Raw genomic sequence first — 20024 nt, 5'->3', positions numbered from 1 at the left:
CTCTTCCAGCACCACTAATCCAGTATTTGATTTTCAGCATCTGCAGTCATTGTTTTTACCTTACATATTCAACAGACAAGGAGATGAATTTCATGTAACTGAGTGAGACTTCTGTTGCATGGTCTGCCTAGAGTGGTTGTAACTTCAACCAGCAATGGCTTGGAACAGAAATTACCTGGTTGGTTTTAGGAAAATGCTGGTTTGATTGCAATGGTGATGTTCCTTAATGCAATAATTTGGCTACTGCAGCTTCTATTTAACTAATGTTTTTGGAAAACAGGTTAGTGGAGTGGCTTCCTGATGTCCCAGAAGATGTCAGTTGGATTCGTGAGCAATTGCACATTATCAGTGGTGTCCTTTATGACCGAGCGACAAAGCGGTTTCGGCTGCGTCCATGTTCTAGGTATGTATAGCACCATTTTCTGTCTTAAAAATGATTTTGTTTGGATGTTCCAGCTTCCAAGTATAGGCAATATAATTGACTAAGACTTCGAAAACTTTTTGGATATGTTTGGAAATAAAATTACTTCAGTCGGTTTAAAGCAAAGGCTGACTTGTATAAACTAATGTCATGACTGAGTTGCTCATAATCTTTGATCTCTTTTTAGGTTTTGCAGACCTCTGGGTTAGAATTTTTCTTAGTCCAAAATGAAATGGGAAACAAGTACAGAAACATAGAAAATAGGAGCAGGATTAGGCTATTTGACCCTCCAAGCCTGCTGTGCCATTCAGAATGATCATGGTTGATCATCCACTGAAGTACGCTGTTCCCACTTTGTCTCCATACCCTTTGATCCTTTTACTACTAAGTATGTATCTTTCAGGATTAAGAAAATATATAATCTGTGGCTCAGGCAGTACCACTCTACCTCTGATCCAGAATGTTCCCAGTTATAGTGCTACTCCAGGGCATGTTGGTAAGGGAAGAACCTAATATTGGCTTGTCTGCACCAGCTGTTATCAGTACAAGTCCTCCGCCCAGAATAGCAAGAAGGGTTTAGTGGCAGGAAAGTAAAATCGTCCACCAAATCAAAAAATGTTGATTTTTTTTGACCATGTCGTTCTGCATACTCATCGATATAATCAATCCACATTACAGGACTCAGTCCAAGATTATGCAATGAAGTCTGAAAGAAGTGGTATGCTGGAAATGTGTTTGCTAACTAACTGAATATCTCAAGATGTGTCTATGATTTGGGAATGAATTAGTTATCATGAGAAAGCTGAACAATTTAATTGCTAGATTGACTGACTTTATTTCCCCCAACAGTAGATACTTCCCCATCTGAGGGGGTTTTGTTGTACAACAGTCATGTCCCCACCTCTAGACTAGGAGGGTTCAAGTCCCACCTGCTTCAGAGGTATGCAATAGTATCTCTGAACAGGTTGATTAGAAAATGTCTATCATACTAATCTAGAATCATCATACCAATAAAACAATTGTCAGGTCATGAGTTTCAAATAAGACTAAGATAAAGCTTTAGAAGATGGTTGTTTTGTTGGCTGTCTAGAATGTATTTTCATTGCTATAATAGCACACATTTTTATTCAACAGTGATTTTGAATTTTATGTATCCAGGTTGTTGTGAATTGATTAACGCTTTTTTTTAACAAAGCTCAAAGACATCAGTTGTTAATAGAACCTTATTTTGATCCATGCACTCTGTTTTTGGTAATGGTTTCCTTTTTTATTTTTCAGTGTTCTACCTAATGTACCTCTAAGAAAATGCTTTAGCCTACCACCTATCTCCAATCTGTGCCAACCTTACTTCACTTCTCAAATCTCATCTGTGGAGCTTCACTCCCTGCAGTTTGGATTGCAGGAGCTGGGGAATTCGATGCTGTGTGAATCTGATGCTTTGGCAAAGCAGGGTCTAGTTACATCAGACAAGCAAATTCATTTTTTTCACTAGCTCTTATGAATCCTGAATGGTGACAGAAGATTTGGAAAGACAGCCAAACAGGACATCTTTTCAGAGAGATGTGTGTTGCCTCCTACACAGTTGTCATTCCTATATTCAGTCAGAGTAACCAATGTTTCTCCTAGTTTCAAGTTAATTGTCTTAAATCCACTTTAAATGTTTACCTCATAGAATTGTTGTACAATCCAAACTGCCTTTCAGGAATCTTAACGTGTTAGGAATTACATAGGGCATGACTTTGTTTGCACTTTATTGTTAACCAGATACAAATGGCTTCCACAGCATTGGTGATTAATGCTGAATTGTTTATGGTTCATCAACTCAATGGTATTTATCATTTTAATCTACTAAAGTTACCAGAATATAAACTATTTTATTAGCACAACTACTGGATTTTAAACTACTGGATATTTAGTTTGATCCAAACCATATGCGTTAGTTTACTTTTTTCTGTGGACTCCTTTACGTGTGTGACTAAGAAATCTGACCAATTGCATTTGTTAATTAAAAGTTAGTATATCAAATTCATTAATACTTTGGTATTTTGTCTTTGGGACTTTTGAATATTCGAGTATTTATAAGTGGTATTGAATTCATGTGACCATCTCCTATAACTTTATACATTTTTTGGACTGTCTAGTTAATATTTTTGCAATACTAGAAACATTAACTTGTTAAAATGTTTGTGAGTATTGCACTTTTTATATTGTGCTGAAAACCTTGCTGTAACAATTGAGGGAGTCTCTAAATTTTGCTTTTAAATAGAATATTAAATATCTCTATCTATCTACTACCAGTAACAATATGAAACTTCCAGTGAATGAACTTGCTACTTGCTATGGAAAATTGTGTGTATATAAAGCATACATTTCTTACACCATGTATTTTTGTTCTTCCATTAAGATGACTAAAAAACCTGGAATTCTTTTCAGTAAAAGGTGATTTTTTTTTTCTCTTAAAATTTCTTTCAAGTCAACTTTTATCTCTGGTGCTATTTTCATTGTGATCTTTTTGAAGATGATAAAAGTCATGATGCGTTTTGTAGCTGTCAGTACTAATTGATGCACATACCTCAATTTCAAATATCATCTGTTTTTGAATATTACACCTATTTTTTTGTATAAATTTAATTCTATTTATGTCTTGTTTTGTTTACACGTTAATTTAAGTAATTTTATAGTTAACAAATTTCTGTATGGTCTGAAGAGTGTATCTCTAGAAAGGTACAATATACGCTGTATTCATCTTGATTTAAGATACTAATTATAGTTTCTCCTCTGATTCAACACTCTCTCCAATATTGCAGTCAATCTTTTGTGACACTGCCTGGAATAGAGATCAAGTTTTCTCTTTGGTTTCAGGATTAAACAGGAACACTGTAGCAGAAAATGCTGAAAATACTAAACAAACCTGTCTGTACCAGAGAAGAAATTTAACATTTTCAGGACCATGATCTGTCACAATGTGTATGAGACGTTGGCCTGCATAAATTATTTTATTTTTTGTTTCCCTCAGTTGAACATGTGTCCGTCTGCACTTGCAGATTTCTAACCCAACATTTAGCAACCTGCTGACAAGATGCTGTCTGCAGAACTGATCTCTATGTAATGGGATTAACACCAGTTATCTGACACCACCTCCACCTCCACAAGACCATGACTATATCATTGAATGTAAAGCCATTTTTCTATCACTAAACTCTATTGTATATCTTGCCTCCACAGCCTTCAATCCCAAATAGCCAGTTTCTCCCCACGACATCCACAAACAGGACTCTGCTTGCAGATTTCTTATTACAGCCTTTGTCGTCCCATGGAACTGACTGACCCTCTTTGTCTCAACACTTTTCTTTTGGTCTAAACTATTCCCACCTAATCGGTGACTCTTTCATATCTTGCCATATTTCTTTTTTTTTAAAGTTCTGATGTACAGTCAGGGACCTGAAATGTTCATTTCTGCTTCTCACTCTCAACTGCTAGACCTGAGTATTTGTTTGTATTACTGATTTTCTGTCTCAACAGTACTTCATTTTTGCCACAGAAATGGTGTGCACAGATAATTCTGCTTTCAATTTAAAGATCTGTATTCTAATGTTTATATAATGCTTTGATGTTTTTATAGAAAAATCTGTCCAAAAAAAAAAGCAGAGTTCACGTTTATTCAAATAAAGCAGTTGTAAACAGGTGCTACACATGATCATTTAAGATGACAAGTTTACATTGGCTATTTCTATCATAATCAACTTTATTTTTCGATGCTCACATTTCAGTAAATATTTCTCACACAAACATGTGAAGACTTTTAGATTTGTACTTCCTCACCCATGTCATTGTATGTGCCCAAAGGGAAAAGCAAATTACCATGTTTCGATAGATCTAGGCAATAATTAACAATAAACATGTTTAATTTAGTCTTTTTCAGCTCAGCATTCCTCCTTTTTTGTTTTCATTCATTTTGTACGAAAGCCAACTGGAGTCTATGTAGGTAAAACTTAAGAAGAATGCAGCATAACACAATATAGTGTTAGAAAACTTTTAGATCAGGCAGTTCAGAAATAAAACATTTTATTGTAGATGAAGGGATAATCATCTTATTCGGATTGTACTATAGACCCCTGCGCCCCCACCCCCCCACATCCCCCCCGCCCCCCCCAATAGTCTGAGGGAAATTGAGAAACCAACTTGTAAGGAGATCTTGGCTATCTGTAAGAATAATAGGGTAGTATGGTAGGGGATTTTAACTTTCCAAACATCGCCTGGAACTGCCATAGTATTAAAGGTTTAGATGGAGAGGAATTTGTGTGTACAAGACAATTTTCTGATTCAGGATGTGGATGTACCTACTAGAGAAGGTGCAAAACTTGACCTACTCTTGGGAAATAAGGCAGGGCAGGTGACTGAGGTGTCAGTGGGGGAGCACTTTGGGGCCAGTGATCATAATTCTTTTTGTTTTAAAATAGCGATGGAAAAGGATAGACCAGATCTAAAAGTTGAAGTTCTAAATTGGAGAAAGGCCAATTTTGATGGTATTAGGCAAGAACTTTCGAAAGCTGATTGGAGGCAGATGTTCGCAGGTAAAGGACGGCTGGAAAATGGGAAGCCTTCAGAAATTAGATAACAAGAGTCCAGAGAAAGGATTAGATTACTTAGTGTGGAAACAGGCCCTTCAGCCCAACAAGTCCACACCAACCCGCCGAAGTGTAACCCACCCAGACCCATTCTCCTACATTTACCCCTTCCCCTAACACTACGGGTAACTTAGCATAGCCAATTCGCCTAACCTGCACATTTTTGGATTGTGGGAGGAAACCGGAGCACCCGGAGGAAACCCATGCCGACATGGGGAGAACGCGCAAACTCCACACACAGTCACCTAAGGCGGGAATTGAACCCAGGTCTCTGGTGCTGGGAGGCAGCGGTGCTAACCACTGTGCCACCATGCCGCCCCAGATTCCTGTCTATATTCCTGTCAGGGTGAAAGGGAAGGCTGGTAGGTATAAGGAATGCTGGATGACTAAAGAAATTGAGGGTTGGTTAAGAAAAAGGAAGCATATGTCAGGTATAGATAGGATCGACCGAGTGAATCCTTAGAGTATAAAGGAAGTAGGAGTATACTTAAAAGGGAAATCAGGAGGGCAAAACGGGGACATGAGATAGCTTTGGCAAATAGAATTAAGGAGAATCCAAAGGGTTTTTACAAATATATTAAGGACAAAAGGGTAACTAGGGAGAGACTAGGACCCCTCAAAGATCAGCAAGGCAGCCTTTATGTGGAGCCACAGAAAATGGGGGAGATACTAAATGAATATTTTGCATCAGTATTTACTGTGGAAAAGGATATGGAATATATAGACTGTAGGGAAATAGATGGTGACATCTTGCAAGATTACAGAGGAGGAAGTGCTGGATGTCTTGAAACGGTTAAAGGTGGTTAAATCCCCAGGACCTGATCAGGTGTACCCGAGAACTCTGTGGGCGGCTAGGGAAGTGATTGCTGGGCCTCTTGCTGAGATATTTGTATCTTTGATAGTCACAGGTGAGGTGCTGGAAGACTGATGTTGGCTAACATAGTGCCACTGTTTAAGAAGGGCGGTAAAGACAAGCCAGGGAACTATAGACTGGTGAGCCTGACCTCGTTGGAGGGAAGTTGTTGGAGGGAATCCTGAGGGACAGGATGTACGTGTATTTGGAAAGGCAAGGAGTGATTTGGGATAATCAACATGGCTTTGTGCGTGGGAAATCATGTCTTACAAACTTGATTGAGTTTTTTGAAGAAGTAACAAATAAGATTGATGAGGACAGAGCAGTAGATGTGATCTATATGGACTTCAGTAAGGCGTTCGACAAGGTTCCCCATGGGAGACTGATTAGCAAGGTTAGATCTCATGGAATACAGGGAGAACTCGCTCAAAGGTAGAAGACAGAGGGTGGTGATGGAGGGTAGTTTTTCAGACTGGAGGCCTGTGACTAGTGGAGTGCCACAAGGATCGGTGCTGGGCCCTCTACTTTTTGTCATTTACATAAATGATTTAGATGTGAGCATAAGAGGTACAGATGACAGCAAAATTGGAGGTGTAGTGGACAGCGAAGAGGGTTACCTCAGACTACAACAGGATCTGGACCAGATGGGCTAATGGGCTGTGAAGTGGCAGATGGAGTTTAATTCGGATAAATGCGAGGTGCTGCATTTTGGGAAAGCAAATCTTAGCAGGACTTATACATTTAATGGTAAGGTCCGAAGGAGTGTTGCTGAACAAAAAGACCTTGGAATGCAGGTTCATAGCTTCTTGAAATAGAGTCGCAGTTAGATACGATAGTGAAGAAGGCGTTTGGTATGCTTTCCTTTATTAGTCACTGTTTTGAGTACAGGAGTTGCGAGGTCATGTTGTGGCTATACTGGATATTGGTGCTGGAAGAGCACAGCAGTTCAGGCAGCATCCAAGGAGCTTCGAAATCAACGTTTCGGGCAAAAGCCCTTCATCAGGAATAAAGGCAGTGAGCCTGAAGCGTGGAGTGATAAGCTCGAGGAGGGTGGGGGTGGGGAGAAAGTAGCATAGAGTACAATGGGTGACTGATGAAGGTGATAGGTCAAGGAGGAGAGGGTGGAGTGGATAGGTGGAAAAGAAGATAGGCAGGTAGGACAAGTCATGGAGACAGTTACTGAGCTGGAAGTTTAGAACTAGGGTGAGGTGGGGGAAGGGGAAATGAGGAAGCTGTTGAAGTCCACATTGATGCCTTGGGGTTGAAGTGTTCCGAGGCAGAAGATGAGGCGTTCTTCCTCCAGGCGTCTGTTGGTGAGGGAGTGGCAGTGAAGGAGGCCCAGGACCTCCATATCCTCGGCAGAGTGGGAGGGGGAGTTGAAATGTTGGGCCACGGGGCGGTGTGGTTGATTGGTGCGGGTGTCCCGGATTTGTTCCCTAAAGCGCTCTTAGGCCACTTTTGGAATATTGCGTGCAATTCTGGTCTCCTTCCTATCAGAAAGATGTTGTGAAACTTGAAAGGGTTCAGAAAAGATTTACAAGGTTGTTGCGAGGGTTGGAGGATCTGAGCTACAGAGAGAGGCTGAACAGGCTGGGGCTGTTTTCCCTGGAGTGTCAGAGGTTACAAAATCATGAGGGGCATGGATAGGATAAATAGGCAAAGTCTTTTCCCTGGGGTCGGGGAGTCCAGAACTAGAGGGCATAGGTTTAGGGTGAGAGGGGAAAGATATAAAAGTGACCTAAGGGGCAACTTTTTCACGCAGAGGGTGGTATGTGTATGGAATGAGCTGCCAGAGGATGTGGTGGAGGCTGGTACCACTGCAACATTTAAGAGGCATTTGGATGGGTATATGAATAGGGAGGGTTTGGAGGGATATGGGCCGGGTACTGGCAGGTGGGACTAGATTGGGTTGAGATATCTGGTCGGCATAGACAGGTTGAACCGAAGGGTCTGTTTCCATGCTGTCCATCTCTATGACTCTAATTGCCCATGTTAAACTATCACATTATAATTACACTTCTGGAGCTGGAACAATTCCAATCACCTAAAGGTTTAATTCCAGGATGTGACATAATACTTCAATGAGATTTAAGCTAACTCAGATTAGTTTACCTACAGTGTGGAAACAGGCCCTTCAGTCCAACACGTCCACACTGACTCTCTGAAAAGTAACCCACCCAGACCCCTTTCCCTCTAACTAATGCACCTAACACTATGGGGCAATTTACCATGGCCAATTCACCTGACCTGCACAGCTTTGGACTATGGGAGGAAACCAGACGAAACCCACGCAGATACTGGGAGAATGTGCAATCTCCACACAGACAGTCACCCAAGGCTGGAATCGAACCTGGGTCCCTGGTGCTGTGAAGTAGCAGTGCTAACTGCTGAGCCACCGTGCCACCCCTCTTAAAGAGTAATCCACCCAGACCCAATTCCCTTTGCACCTAGCACTATGGACAATTTAGTATAGCCAATTCACCTGGTCTGCACAGCTTTGGGCTGTGGAGGGAAACCAGGGTGCCCGGTGGAAACCCACGCAGACACGGGGAGAATGTGCTATTTTGCTGTAATGCTTTTACAGAAACGGCTTGCTTCTATTCCTGAAATATATGAAGAAGCAACACTGTACCACTTGAGAATGTGGAGACAACATCCTTAGACTCAGGTTCACACTTATTGCATTTCCCTTTTAAATAATAATGAAACAACATCCATGATTCTGTGAAGAAGTCTTTCACTCTGAATGTTCAATCCTCCTATTTTGGAAAATGTTTAAATTAAGCAAAGGAGCAAGACTGGCAACCCACTCTTGCTATGGAAAGGTTTGGCTGGAGATGGCATGAGAAGTAAGATTTGGACGTTATAGTGCTTTTCCTGACCTTAGAATGACCTAAAGAGATTTCCAGCCAATGGAATTGCTATACTGTTGAACTGTAAGAAGTTCATAATGTCATATGTACTGTAGTCATAGTCTCCCTTTATTATGGGGCCACACAAGAAGATTTTATGAGAGGCATAAGAACTTGTAGAAAGTCAGTTTCTCTTGAAGCTTTCCTATTTCAAATTGCAGTTGAGAAATCATTAATTGTAGTAAGTTTGCTGCTTCTTTGTATTTGTTCATTTGCTGCACATCTGTGGGATTCTTTTCTCACTGGTAGAATTCCGAACTGTGCTAATGTCAGTTATTTCTCCCTATTCTGAAAAATTAGATTCCATACTTAAGTAAAATTCAACAAGCAGTTGTTCCTGTCTGATAAGTTAAGTTGCTATTAGTTATATTTGAGCTTTGCCACTGATTATTAACTTGCGTCATGTCAGGCTGATTCTGACCATATTTGTCAGGCATGCTGAGAGGTATGCAGCAGTGACGGTTCGAAGAAATAGAAATACCAACCCTAATACTCCTTCCCTTTCTGGGCACCAAGACAGTGATAAAAGCCTCGAGATCAACAAATTTGATACAAGCCAGTTGTCCAATATGGAGCTTTGCTAATTAAGGGAGTCATGTTTGTATTATTATAAGCATGCCTTTATCGGCTATAGGATCACAGAAAAGTTATAGCATAGAAATAGGTCATGCACTCTATCATGTTGGCACAGTTGAATAAACTAGCTTCCTATTCCAATTCTACTTTACAGCACCTGATGCTTAGAGACCACAAGTTATAGTGCTTCAGGTGCAGTTTCAGATTGCTTCCAAATGAGTTGAGGGTTTCTGCCTCAACCAGCAAACTGGGCAATGAATTTCAGACAACCCACCACCCTCAGCGATTTGCCTGACCATCTTATCTAAAGGCAGCACCTTCTCTAGCATAACCTCAGTAAGGCAATGTTGCATCTCCCGAGTATTGCTTAATCTTTATAATGGACATGAACTTAAAAATGTGTAGAAGTGCAAAAACTGAGCCAAAGACATAGTAACTATATACTGGATGAAAAAATCAAAATTGAATATGTACAGCATTTATCTTGAGGGTAATTGGCTATATGGAGAACAGCACCCATGTTCCTGTGAACAAGAATTTGATTCTTACATTTCAATAACAGCAATATGCATTATTTGCCAGCATTCTTTAAAAGTTTGTAAAATTTGAAAATGTGTAATTTTTTATGAAAATAAATGATTGAATGCTTAGTTATTAAGGTTGGAAGAATTTTCAATTATGTACCAGAATATCATGTTCCAACTATCCTGAAAAATGCTACACTCAAATTTTATTACTTTTGATTTTACATTGCTGTCCAAAAGATAGTAACTATCTTGATCAGTAAGCACCTCTGTTCATATATATTGTTCTGTTTGAAAAATTGACAAAAACATCAACATAAATAGGGCAGGTATAAGAATGTGCATTTTCAAAAACCAATGCATCGAACATCAGAACTAACAAAATTTCTAATAAAACATTTCATCAGGACCAGAAACACTAAGACAATTGATACACATCTCTTGAATAAATTAACATTAAATAGAAAGAATGATCACAAATAATGAACATTTGCATGGAAAAAAGTTATTTTCAATGAGTGATCAATCCAGTGCCAGGCACAGAACTTTCAGCTACTGGATTAGTGGTGCTGGAAGAGCACAGCAGTTCAGGCAGCATCCAACGAGCAGCGAAATCGACGTTTCGGGCAAAAGCCCTTCAGCAGAACTTTCAGCATCAAACCTTTAGAAAGAATGAAAGCTGGAGAAGTGGGAATTCAGTTATTTGAACAACCTGGAGAAGCTGGTATTATTTTGTTCAGAACAGAGAAAGTTAGTATTCTAATTTATGAAGTTTCAATATAATAGAAGCAGATTCAATAATGGTTTCAAAAGTGAACACTGGAAATACTTGGAAATCACATCAGAGTGCTTGAAGAGTGGAATCAATGGAAATCTTACAAAGGGCTGGTGTCAGGTCCTGGGGTTTCAAGAAGTTTGAAAATTTGCTATTTTGCACCTATCTCGAGATGGTAATAAATGTATTTCTCAGATCTTAGCATCTGATTTGGATTGTTACATTGAGATACCAAGAGCAGGGTACATGTAAGTACATGTGTACAATATAGTTTCCAGATCATATCTCTTAAAATACTCAGCTCTTCCCTTGAAGCTTTTTCCTGCCTGCTTGACACTCTACTTACATTACTGAAAAACATGAGAACTTCCATTTCGCTGGGAAGCTTCCAGTCAATCAACATCCAGCAACCTGCTCTGAAAACAATACTCAATTTGTGATAAATTGCACACATCCGTAGAGACCAACCACGATATTCTAAATTAAGCTGTATCTTTTGAATAAATAATCAAATTGCCCTATCTTCTAATGTTATCGAATATTTTTTTATTAAAATCCAAGATGTGGAACTGCATCTGTACACAAAGTATTTTTTCTCCTGTGGAATGTTGCTGAACAAAGAGACCTAGGAGTGCAGGCGATAGTTCCTTGAAGGTGGAGTTGCAGGCAGATAGGATAGTGATCTGGTCTCCCTCCAATAAGGAGGGCATTGTGAAACTTGAAAGATTCAGAAAAGATTTACAAGGATGTTGCCAGGTTTGGAGGATTTGAGCTTTCGGGAGAGGTTGAATAGGCTGGGGCTGTTTTCCCTGAAGTGTCAGAGCCTGAGGGGTGACCTTATAAAGGTATATAACATCATGAGGGACATAGGTAGGGTAAATATGGGGAGGGATGGCACGGCAGCTCAATGGTTAGCACTGCTACCTCACAGCACCAAGGTCCCGGGTTTGATTCCTGCATATTCTGTGTCTGTGTGGGTTTCCTCCCACAATCCAAAGATGTGCAGGTCAGGTGAATCAGCCATGCTAAATTGTGCATAGTGTTAGGTGCATTTGTAGGGGAATGGATCTGGGTGGATTACTCTTCAGAGGATTGGCGTGGACTTGTTGGGCTGAAGGACCTGTTTTCATACTGTAGGGAATCTAATCTAAAATAAACAAGGTACTTTCTCCAATGTAGGGGAGTACAGAACTAGAGGGCATGGGTTTCAGATAAGAGGGGAAGGATGTAAGAGGGACCAGAGGGTGGTGTGTGTATGGAATGAGATGCCAGAGGAAGTGATGGAGGCTGGTACAATTACAATATTTAAAAGGCATCCGAATGGATAGATGAATAGGAAGGGTTTAGAGGAATGTGAGCCAGTGCTGGATAATGGGACGACATTAGGTTGGACTATCTGGTCAGCATGGATGAGTTGGACCATAGAGTCTATTTCCTATAGGACTATACATCTCTATGACTCTAACTGGGCCATACGGAGGCATGTCTGTTAGTTTTATTTTGATTTATTGTTGTCACATTTACCTAACTCCAGTGAAAAGTAGAGGCACACTATATTCCAGAGGTAAAGTCCGAAACTCCTTTCCTGGGATAGCATTCCAGGAAGGATCAACGCTCCAAAAGCCAGTGTCTTCAGATAAACACGTTGGACTCTAACCTGGTGTAAGGGTGATTTTTGACCTTGGGATAGCATCAAACTGAGGGCCGCATGGCCGCCTCTAGCAAGAAGGTTCCGCCGACAGTTGATTGACGGCTATCGTCAACTTGTGATTGGTCCGTGTCGCGGCCCCGCCCTCTCGCTGCCACCCAGTCAGCGGGCGCGCTGGCCCGGTCACGTGCTGTGTGCTGACGGCGGCGGCGTCCTTGCTGTCGGTCTCGGACCGTGTGACGATCGGGGGTCACCAGGTCGAACCCGGTGGCGAGGAGGAAACCGCGGCCCCGGCTCTTATTGACCATGGGCACTGTCCACGCTCGGGTAAGGACAGGCTAATGATCCGAGATCCCCGCGGGGATATCCTCTCAGCATTCGACCTTCCTCCCCAAAGTGGCTGGGCCCTCTCCGGGATCAGTCCAAGTGTTTTCCCAGTGAGTCGCTCAGCCTCACCTGCACTTACTGCTGCCACGAGCATCCTGACGGGGAACAATTGACAATTTTCCCTCGAATATTGAGGAGGAGTGTTATATTTCTTCGCTGTTCATTCCTGGGATGTGGTTGGCAAGGATTGATTGGCCACCCATAATTGAAGAGGTGGTGATGTGTTCAACCACTTGGTGTGGTGTGAGTGCAGTGCCCTTTCCTGCAACTGGGTTACTTGCTCGGTAGGTCATTTCAGAGGGTAGTTAGGAGTCAACTACTTTGCTCACTTTTATAGGTCTGTTTCATGAGTTTGTATGACTTTAGGCTTCTTGTCACCTTGCTACTTTCTTTGTGGTTCAAGGCTGTAGAAAGGGTGACATTGATGATTTACTAACTTATTGCAATGCTTCTGTTAGATTGAATATTGAATACTACAAACAAATGTGTGTCAATGGTATGGGCTGTGTATATGAGTCTAATCGTAGAGAGACTTTTGAGTTTTAATGTGTGCATTTGGACAGGTGTAGGGACAATGAGTGTATGTCATCATTCTTTTGACTTGAGCCGTATTGGTGCTTTCACAGGTCAAGTAGTGAACTACATGTCACAGAATATCATGCTTCAAACCAGCTCTTTTGCTGTGTAATTTTTAAAAGAGTCAGCACTTGAGATATTGACATTGATTGGTCTCTATGCCAGTGGAAGTGTTGAAACTGAGGGGTTGTTGAATTTTTAGACCATCAGGATGCATAAAATACTTGACACATTTTTCTTTTGATGTGTAGTATCTAGTTATCACAACAAATCTATAAGCCAATTTATAAATCTGTTGTAAGGTCCTGCAGACAACAAAGGAGATAAGAGACCAGTTAAACTTTCTTTGGTGTTAAAGGATGCACATCAGCCAGGATACTTGATGAATTCTCTAGCTTTCTCCAGGGATGGAACACAAGATACGCCTAGCAGTCAAGTCCTCAAGTTGGACTTGTGCCCCTTGAACATCTGCCAGAGATAAGAATGATGAAGTTTGATTGATAAGCTTTTTCTGCTGCCACATTTGGGAGAACGTTACCAACTCTCCTGACAGTTGGGTAATGTGGAGTGGAAATATGTTGCACACTTGTTAGGTTAAATGGACTATTTCTGTGCTCTTGGTACCATCTTATGTACATGCTACCTAGGTACAGGATGCTTAAGTATGTGTTACAGAATTGAGCAACCCATTAATAAAAGCTCAGCATAAGAATAAAGGATAAAGAAGTTTTTTTAAAGCATACTCACACTTTAGTCTTTTAACTAAGTCCATGCTGGCTTTCAGACCGCCGAGCCAAGTGTCTAGGAGATGCTGGGCATCAATCCTGGAGGCCTTGCTTGCAGTCCTCGAGGAACTCACTGCTGTCCCCGTGCTGGCTTCCGCTCTGTTCTGTTTACCTCTGGGACTCCCCAAAATGTGTTGCCCCCATGCTGGGTTAGCCTGGGGCTTGTCTTCAGGGCTCACTTGGAGTTGCCGCCTCCCACGGTGGCCTCACCTGGGACTCGCCTGGACTCGCTACTTCCATGTTGGCCTGGCCTAGGTCTAGCCTGTGGGATTCACCAGGACTTGCCGCTGCCACTCCAGCCTGTCCTGGGCCTCTCACCTGTCACTCGCCTGAGCTTGCTGCCTCTGTGTGGCCCCTCCAGGGCAACTGACTGCCCACTTGGCAACTACATGCAAGAACAAACCCCCATTGCTATCTCTGTTGTATCCAGATCATGGGTTACACATAAATAAGAGATAACAAGCTAGGCACCAATAGGTTTCATGCACATTGTATTGTATTCACATTTTTATATTGTGAACTCACTTGTGAGGGATGTATGTGACCTGATCATAAGACTTAGGAGCAGAAGTAGGCCATTCAACCCATCATCTGCTTTAGCATTCAGTGAGATCATGATTGATCTGATATGCCTCAACTTCCCTTTCCTGCCTTTCCCGATGACCTTGATTCCCTAACTGATTAAAAATCTCTCTATCTCAGCCTTGAATGTACTGAACAACCCAGCCTTAGCAGCCCTCTATGATAAATAATTCCATGGATTTGGAGCCCTTTGAGAGAGAAAACTCCTTCACACCTGTATCTTAAATGTGCAGTCCCTTCTTTTTGAGGTTATACCTTCTGGTTCTCAACTCTCCCATAAGGGGAATCAGAACTTTCCACATGTACTCTGTTAAGTCCATGAAAAATCTTCTATGTTTCTAGAAGGTTTACTCTCATTCCAAAGAGTGCAGGCACAATCTACTTAATCTTTCCTCATAAAGCATAATCTTTCATCCATACTGGTATCAATCTAGTGAACCTGCTGTGAACTGTCTCCAATGACATTTTACTTTTCATTTGACCAAATGCTTCACAGTATTCCGGTTGTGGCTAGTACCTCATACAGTTTGAGCAAAGCCTCTCTTTTATTGTTTCAATCCATTTGCTTTCCCTGTTTACCTGTTGAACTTAGGTGCTAGCATTTTGTGATTCACATGATTCTCCTCACGTTTATTCTGTACCTTGAGTTCAAAGATGCTGCATTTCCCAAAATAACATGATTGGTTTTGTTTTACCTTTGAATAAAATGTATGCCTTAAAATCTCAAACAGTTTTACCATTGAAATGTATGTTACTTGTCAGCAGTCTTTAACATTATGCTCGTTATGTCTGGCATTTACACTTTCACTGTGTGTTCTCAGACCTGCGCCTTCTCTACTCAATGAGAAACCCAGTGAACATTTGGGGAAAAAATACATTTTGCATAATTGATCATATGTGTTAAGATCTTTCCCTTATTATTAAAATTTTAGACATGAACTGATTATAGATCCATTGTCTTTATTCCTGGCTCATGCTTCCTAGAAATGCGTACTTTTATTTTTCCAGACCCTTTTGGTCTAGGGAACTATTTTGAACATTAGATCTAACAAGACCAAATTATTTTATTCATTGAATCTCGAGGTGCGCAGCACAGACTAAGGGTAAGAAGCAAACTACTGGTATTGAAGTTTTTAAGAGTTGTGTTTGACCCATTTGACTTCTTCATTTTTTTTCCATGTTACTGTATCTAGCAAGTATGCATTTAGAACACTAGAGAATAAAAGAGAAATATATACAATATCTTTCAGAGCCTGGAGCCTCTTCCAGTGAGTGGACCGAATTTATCACCTTCAGTGGATGAACTGGAAACAGTTGAAGTGGAACCTGAAACCAAACAAGAGGTTCTGGAAAATAAAAGGGTGAGAAACTTTTTAAAAAATCTTTTGCTTTAGTTAAAACAGCTTTAGTTATGACCATATGTTGTGAGATTTTGTCTGTGTTTTCACTCACCTAGCAATGTCTGCTGTGTGCTAAAGGACAGACGAATGATAACATGGTGAGTTATTCAAATAAATCACAAGATGAAGCAAGTTGTGAAACGCACCTAGAATATAAGTTGGGAGTCTTGGTCTGTAGAGCACTGGAAACAAAAAGCCCTGGGTTGATTTATGGAGAAAATAGTCTGAGAAATCAGCACTTCACGTCACCAATCAACCTAGTGGTTTGAAACAAAAACACATTGCTGCCATAATTCAGAAGGTCCAGCAATATCTATGGAGTGAAGACAAAGTCCAGTGACTCTTCTTGAGAACTATCCTGATGGTATTTTTGCTGTTTCTATAGCCTTTCAGCATTGTTTGTAATGCCTGAGAGATTCAGGCAATTGTACTTTTAAACCTAGACTTTTTTTCTTGCTAACAGCTTGAAGTTGTCAAGCTTGCATGACAGATGCATGCTAGATATTCTGAACCACATACAAAACGTTGGATTTATTTTTGTTAAATGACTTTGAGTTAGCTATTGCTAGTTAAATTCTAAAATGACAAGCTAATCAGTATAGTTTATTGATTTTGAAGTTTACTGCTTCAGTTTCTATGTCTGTGGGCAATTCAGTTTTTATTATGACCTCATGTTGACGCTTGTTAGATTCTCAAAGTCCCAGAAGATTGGAAAATTGCCATTGTTGCACCTACATTGACAAAAGAAAGGACATAGAAACGAGGTAACAAGAAGCCAGTTAGCTTCATGTCTGTTATTGGGAAAATGTTATAGTCTATTATGAAGGAAGTAAGAGCACACGCAAGTTATGATCAAGTAGGGTCAGAATGGAAAATCATGCTTCACAAATTTACTAGAAACTTTTGAGGAGGTATCCAGCTGGATAGATAAGTGACTTCTTTTGATTTTTAGATGGCTACTTAACAAGGTAAGAGCCCCATGTTGGTGGAGGTAATGGTTTATCATGACTAGAGGATTAGCTAATTAACATACAGAGTTGATGAATTTTCAGGATACTAACTGTAACTAGTTTTCTGCCTAAGAATCAGTGCTAGGGTAACAATTATTTAAAATATATATCAGTGATTTGGATGAGAGAAGTAAATGTACTATCGCTAACTTTGTGGATGACACAAAGGTAGGTTGGAAGGCAAGTGGTGAGGGTGACACAGTCCGCAAAGGGCTGTAGACATGTTAAATGAGTGGGCAAAAAACTTGACAGTTGGAATATTGTATGGGGAATGTGAGGCTAGGTACTTTGTCAGGAAGAATACAGGAACTGAATATTATTTGAATTGAAAAACACTGCAAAACGTAAAAGAGCGGAGGAATTTGGGAGTCCTTGTCCATGAATCGCAATCTGGGATCAGAAGGCACAGTCTCATAAAAAGGGATCACACTTTTAAGACACAGTTGAGGGGGAAGTTCTTCTTGCAGACCTTAGTGAATCTGTAGAATTCTTGATCTTAGATGACTTTTGAGGCTGAAACATTAGGTCTGTTGAGGCTGACATAAATGGATTTTTAATCAGTAAAGGAATCAAGGGTTGTTGGGAAAAGGCAGAAAAGTTGAGTTGAGGATTATCAGATGAGCCATGATCTCATTGAATGGTGGAGCAGACTCGATCTGCCGAATGGCTTACTTCTGCTCCTACATTGTATGGTTTTATTCTGGAAGCGAATACCGATGCAGCATGGAATTAATTCCGGTGTTTGTTTCAGAAGGAGTTGTTTTCCTTCTTGCTCATCACTTCATCAGATTTTCTAATGTGTTTCAGGCAATGAGCTATAAATTTGGAGTATCATAACTTTCAGCGTTTTCTATTTGGTACAAAGTTCCACTGTTTGCCAATCTTTATTTTTATTCTAAATCCCCTTTTGGAATTGCTCCATCCTCATTCTCATATTTGCACTTTTTTACATGAATTTATTTACTTATGCATAACTGTCACAATGTTGAACGAACTTGTATTCTAATTGTTCAGAATTGCAGTACTTAAAGTATGCAGAACTATGTTTCTGAATTGACAGTTAGTATAAATTTCAAATCTAGGTCAGAAGCCTCCTTTTAAACAGTATCTCTTTAGCATCAGATCTTGCATCAAAACCATGCAGCTAGGTTGTGATTAACAAAGCAGAAATATGTGGTTTAAATATAGAGTTTGTCAGCTATAATACTGTATTGATTCTGCTTGAAGAACCCAAGATTATGTTTTAAAATGGAAGAAACTGTCTGAATTTCACATGTACTTTAAAACTTTAGCTCAAACTCTTTAACTATCCGACTGACTTCTAATCACTTTTTGACTTCTGTTATTGTGTTGATAATCTGTATATGGGACTTCTTAATGACTTGTCATTTTCTCCATTCGCAAACTGCATATTGTAACATTCAAAATGTAATGTGGAGTTTCCTTGTTTTGACCCAGAAATGGGGAAGATGGTATGTGTTCAGCAGAACCCCATGCACCTTCCACCATTGTTGCCACTGCTATCAGATCCAGCCAATCAAATTTTAACTGTAGCATATGACAGGTATTCACATTGCTCAATTGAGAATCTGGTAACATAGTACTGAAACCAAATTAAATTAAATCACTGGGTATTATTACTGGCACATGTATCAATACTATATTAAATACATGTTAAATCACTTAGAGAACGTCATTCTTTCCAATCCACTGATACGTTCTAAATTCCTGAATTTAGTCAAGACTTTCTGATTGGGTTTCTTGGTTAATCCTTGGTCTTTTTTTTTTTGCTAAGCCCTATTAAATAAATTATAATTGTACGTCATGTTTGGGTTCTGCTTGAAGGAATTAGCTTTTTAAAGTTGAATTTACACATGCCTATTTTAAGTTTAGAAGAATTCTCAATTTGAAATACTTGTCAGATCATAAACTTTTTTTCCCATTCTAGGTGATAGTTCAGCACGTGCACATTGATGGAATTAGCAGAACTAAAGATGATCTCCTAATATATGAAATTGCTGATGTATTCAAAGCTAAAAACCTCATTGAGGTAAGTAGTTGAACAAATTTACAACAGTATTAGTGTTCCAGGGCCCATTCCATAAACATGTTAGTCAAATTGTAGGAGAAATAATTTGCATTTCAATTGGGAGGAAAATCCCAGGGCTAATTAATGGAGAAGAATGCATAAGACACAAGAAGTGCATAAAATATCATTGGACTATGTTTGTCTTCACTATGGCTTCGAGATACTGTTGAGCTATTTGTTTCATGTACAACTTTAACTTTTCTCCTGCTCAACAGCTGTAAATTCCCAGCCCTGCAAGGTGATTCATATTTTACATTCTGCGTCTGCCCATTTTTTCACCCTTAACTTCTTCCAAATAATCATTTGTTTTTCTAATCCAAAGCTCTAGCCCTCTTTCAAATCTTCTGTCTTGTGATAGTTTCTCTCAATGCAGTCATCTGTATCGTTAATAAAGATGAAGAGCAACTGTCCTAATGTCATTGTATAGTAACCAATCTGCTAATAGAATGATTATCATTGGAAAATGCTATTAACAAGCTGATGTTCCAACCAAGTCTATAAGATTCTGTCTCATTAAAGTAGACTATGTATGTTTCATAGGCAGAAGTGGATACTGCAGATGCTGGAGATGAGAGTCAAGATTAAAGTGGTGTTGAAAAAGTACTGCAGATCAGGCAGCATCCTGACGAAAGGACCTTTGCCCGAAAGGTTGATTTTTCTGCTGATGGATGCTGTGTGACCTGCAGTGCTTTTCCAGCACCACTCTAATCTTGACATGTATGTTTCACACAGACTTGTAATGCAGATTGTCTTCCCCTTGAATTCTTTCTATCCTGATTTTAGTAATCTCAGCTGATTAGATTAAAGTACAAAGTAATATTTTGAGGCATTATCCTTTGTAGAAACAGGATATTAGAT

The 20024-nt window shown here is 40.0% G+C and overlaps 2 protein-coding genes across 3 annotated transcripts in view; both read left to right on the top strand.

Annotated features, from left to right (window-relative positions):
* The window catches only part of pnpla3 (patatin-like phospholipase domain containing 3), a 28888-nt gene extending 26091 nt beyond the window's left edge, over positions 1-2797 (top strand). For both annotated transcript variants that reach the window (XM_072552380.1, XM_072552381.1), the window contains exons 8-9: positions 281-403; positions 1700-2797. In XM_072552380.1, the coding sequence (XP_072408481.1) occupies positions 281-403; positions 1700-1913 (337 nt within the window). In that variant the 3' untranslated portion in view covers positions 1914-2797. The remainder of the gene's footprint in view (positions 1-280; positions 404-1699) is intronic.
* A 9717-nt stretch (positions 2798-12514) lies between these two features.
* Positions 12515-20024, top strand: part of LOC140458174 (sorting and assembly machinery component 50 homolog) — a 35089-nt gene continuing 27579 nt past the window's right edge. Inside the window, exons 1-3 of the mRNA XM_072552379.1 lie at positions 12515-12664; positions 15918-16028; positions 19026-19127. Coding sequence (XP_072408480.1) covers positions 12644-12664; positions 15918-16028; positions 19026-19127 — 234 coding nt within the window. The 5' untranslated portion in view covers positions 12515-12643. The remainder of the gene's footprint in view (positions 12665-15917; positions 16029-19025; positions 19128-20024) is intronic.

This window comes from Chiloscyllium punctatum, chromosome 32, assembly GCF_047496795.1.
Source record: "Chiloscyllium punctatum isolate Juve2018m chromosome 32, sChiPun1.3, whole genome shotgun sequence".
NCBI classification, from domain to species: domain Eukaryota; kingdom Metazoa; phylum Chordata; class Chondrichthyes; order Orectolobiformes; family Hemiscylliidae; genus Chiloscyllium; species Chiloscyllium punctatum.
The sequence above is the reverse complement of the archived record's forward strand: the minus strand, read 5'-3'. Positions and strand labels throughout refer to the sequence as shown.